Source organism: Sinocyclocheilus rhinocerous, unplaced genomic scaffold (genome assembly GCF_001515625.1).
Source record: "Sinocyclocheilus rhinocerous isolate Xijiao unplaced genomic scaffold, SAMN03320098_v1.1 scaffold433, whole genome shotgun sequence".
Taxonomy (NCBI): Eukaryota; Metazoa; Chordata; class Actinopteri; order Cypriniformes; family Cyprinidae; genus Sinocyclocheilus; species Sinocyclocheilus rhinocerous.
Window position 1 is genome coordinate 818,657 of NW_015627897.1, and position 3,022 is coordinate 821,678.

Sequence of the window (3,022 nt, forward strand, 5' to 3'; positions counted from 1 at the left end):
CAAAGTTTCCTGTAAGGGGTAGGTTTAGGGGTAGGGTTGGTGTAGGGCAGTAGCACATACAGTTTGTACAGTATAAAAACCATTACGCCTATGGAATGTCCCCATAACGTGATGAATACACAACATGCGTGTGTGTGTGTGTGTGTGTGTGTGTGTGTGTGTGTGATCTGCGACAAATTGATCTGCGTTGCAAAACAGTGTTCACTCAATAAAAAAGTACAAACAATAAAACTACTGGTCAGCCTATATGAGGTTTTAATGGCTGATGCAGATATGATATCCAAAGCCACCCTCAGCTGATGGCTGATATATTACAAGCACTTTAATTTAAATGACAGAAAATCACAGTTTTCACACAAATATTAAGCAGCAGAACCATTTTCAACATTGATAATAATAAGAAATATTTCTCAATCAGCAAATCATATTAAAATTATTTCTGAAGACTGGAGTAATGATGCTGAAAATTCGCAATATTTTACAACATTAATATTTTTACTGTATTTTTGATCAAAATGCAGCTTTGGTGCATAAGAAACTTTTTTTTAAAACATTTTTAAAAATCACACCAACCCCAAACTTTGAATGTCTAAAAGTAAAACATCTAAAAATGTATACAACTGCTAAATTTAGTCAACTCACTAAATATTATTTAAATTAAATTAAATATTAATTTAAGATTAAATATTAATCTCAAAATGGTCAAATACGAAATGATTCATCAGTCTGCATTGGTCACTAAAATTCACTAAACTAACTCTAAATCACTAAAACTGACTAAAACAAAATACAAAATGTTAGATATAAATTAAACATTGTTTTTAGATGTTTACCAAATAATTTGAGGGGGCAATTTTTGTTTTTAAACAATTTTTGTTTTTAAACAATTACTATTTTTTAAAAAGTCATATAAATAAAAAATGACTTGATGGTGTTATTTGTAATGCATGGGTGCACAATTATAATTACACACCAGTTTTACAAAATAAATATCAAAAGCATAAGTAATACATTTCATGTAGTATTTTAAGAAAATATCTAGGTTATTCTGAAGGCTGTTCTCTGTGTACTTCTTCAAATTGTCATGCACTCTACTCTATTGCCAGTTCTTTCACAGTGATTTCTTACAATAAAACACAAAATTCTAACTTTTACTGTAAAATCAACATAATTTTCTGTCAGAGGACAACAAATTACTTTACAAATGATCAGATCACACTGCACTGTGGAATTCGAAAAAGGCTCAAATGGCCATAGTGAAAAACCCATAAACTCTCGTGTGATGTCACCATCATGAAAAAAATGCAAAAAAGCGTAATGGTTGAAGTCTGATTACAACTTGCAATGTGCACTACAGTTTATGTGGCAATATAGCATGTTAGCAAATGAGTTTCAAAATATTGTCAGCTAAACAATGCTGCAACATCACAGAAATAACCCGGCCTGCTCATTATGATATCACAGTGCAATTTGTTTAAATATGAACTATACAGGTGCATCTCAATAAATTAGAATGTCGTGGAAAAGTTCATTTATTTCAGTAATTCAACTCAAATTGTGAAACTCGTGTATTAAATAAATTCAATGCACACAGACTGAAGTAGTTTAAGTCTTTGGAATGTAATTGTAGAGCCAATACTGCAAAAATGACTAAAAGTACAGCAGCCAGTAGCCAAGAAAATTACAGTGTAGAGAATCTGATCCGATTGATTGCATTCAGGTGAGCGATAACTAACTTCACGAAAACAATGTTTGACATTTATCATACCCAACCAGTGGATGACATCAGTGTCAACATCAAGCTGATCCGACATACTGGCAAAACCCAGAAGTCCATCTTTAAAATCCTGTTCCAGAGCTGCCTGGTGAATGATGTCAGTCAGATATCAGCCTGAGGAGAGACAGACAGAGATGCGTTCAACCACAGATCATCATGCAAGAGCTGCTGCTGCTGTGGCAATGATGCTCAATTTTTTACGTCTGATGAGACTGTTGATTTTAAATTGAAAGTGTCAGGCAGTGGTGCTCCTGATTGACTTAATTACACTATCTAGTCTGGTATGAGGTTTCTGGCAGTGAAAAAAAGCCTCTTTCTCAGGTACTCCCCATTCATAATGCAACAGCAGTAGGAATGCAGTGTAATAGGTTTCTGTGAATCGTTTCTGTGCAGCAGTGCATGTCATATATATACCAATATTCACATGACACTGCTTTTATTTGATCAGATTAGTGCATTATGAGATGCTGCAAAGAGATAGAGCAACTGACCAAATGCACATACAGGTTATGTCAGACAAATCAAAGTTGCTTTATAAATGACTCGTATTATAAAACATCTGAAAATAAAAACCGACAGATCTGCTGTTATTACTCGTCTTATTCAGTGCAAAGGTACGCAAAGACGTGCATTTATACGATCAGCTCTTACCTTTGCTGCAAAGTAACTCATAGATTCACATTTTAATCCATTAAACGCGGCGCCGCACCAGTAATCAATAACCACCGCGCGAGCCTCGGTGATGTTGATTTGAATGGCGTGCGTCCGTCACGCAGCGGTCAGTCGGATGATAGAAAGGCTGAATGCAGCGCGAATGACTGCGAGTTTCTCCGATATCCTCAGCGCAGGGCTGCGTACTGAACACTGAGCTGACAGAAGTTAGTGCTGAGCTGATAGTCCGCTAGGCGTCCCACACCGGACGCGACGCGACTTGATCACGCGTCGCGTTTAACATGCACCCCCCTTTTGTATAAAGTATACCAACCCACTGTTGTTTAAATAATTATAGCCTACATTTATAACATTTAAAACATAACCTGATAACATGCCCCTAAAGCTAATGAGAAGTAGCCTTGTTAAAATATAAAAAATATATATGTTCAAGATCCACTACTAGTCTACAAAAATAAATAAATAAAATGCAAATCACTAAAACACTTGTTGATATAGGCCTATACGTGTGTGTGTGTGTGTGTGTGTGTGTGTGTGTGTATGTATAATATTCTTTTTTTTTATTTTTTTAAG

The 3,022-nt window shown here is 35.3% G+C and overlaps 1 protein-coding gene across 1 annotated transcript in view; it reads right to left on the minus strand.

Moving 5' to 3' along the window:
* LOC107736989 (ADAMTS-like protein 3) overlaps nucleotides 1-2,626 on the minus strand; it is a 195,209-nt gene extending 192,583 nt beyond the window's left edge. Inside the window, exons 1-2 of the mRNA XM_016548379.1 lie at nucleotides 2,429-2,626; nucleotides 1,769-1,891 (exon numbers count right to left, since the gene is read on the minus strand). Coding sequence (XP_016403865.1) covers nucleotides 1,769-1,837 — 69 coding nt within the window. The 5' untranslated portion in view covers nucleotides 1,838-1,891; nucleotides 2,429-2,626. The remainder of the gene's footprint in view (nucleotides 1-1,768; nucleotides 1,892-2,428) is intronic.
* Between the last annotated feature and the right edge of the window lie 396 nt (nucleotides 2,627-3,022).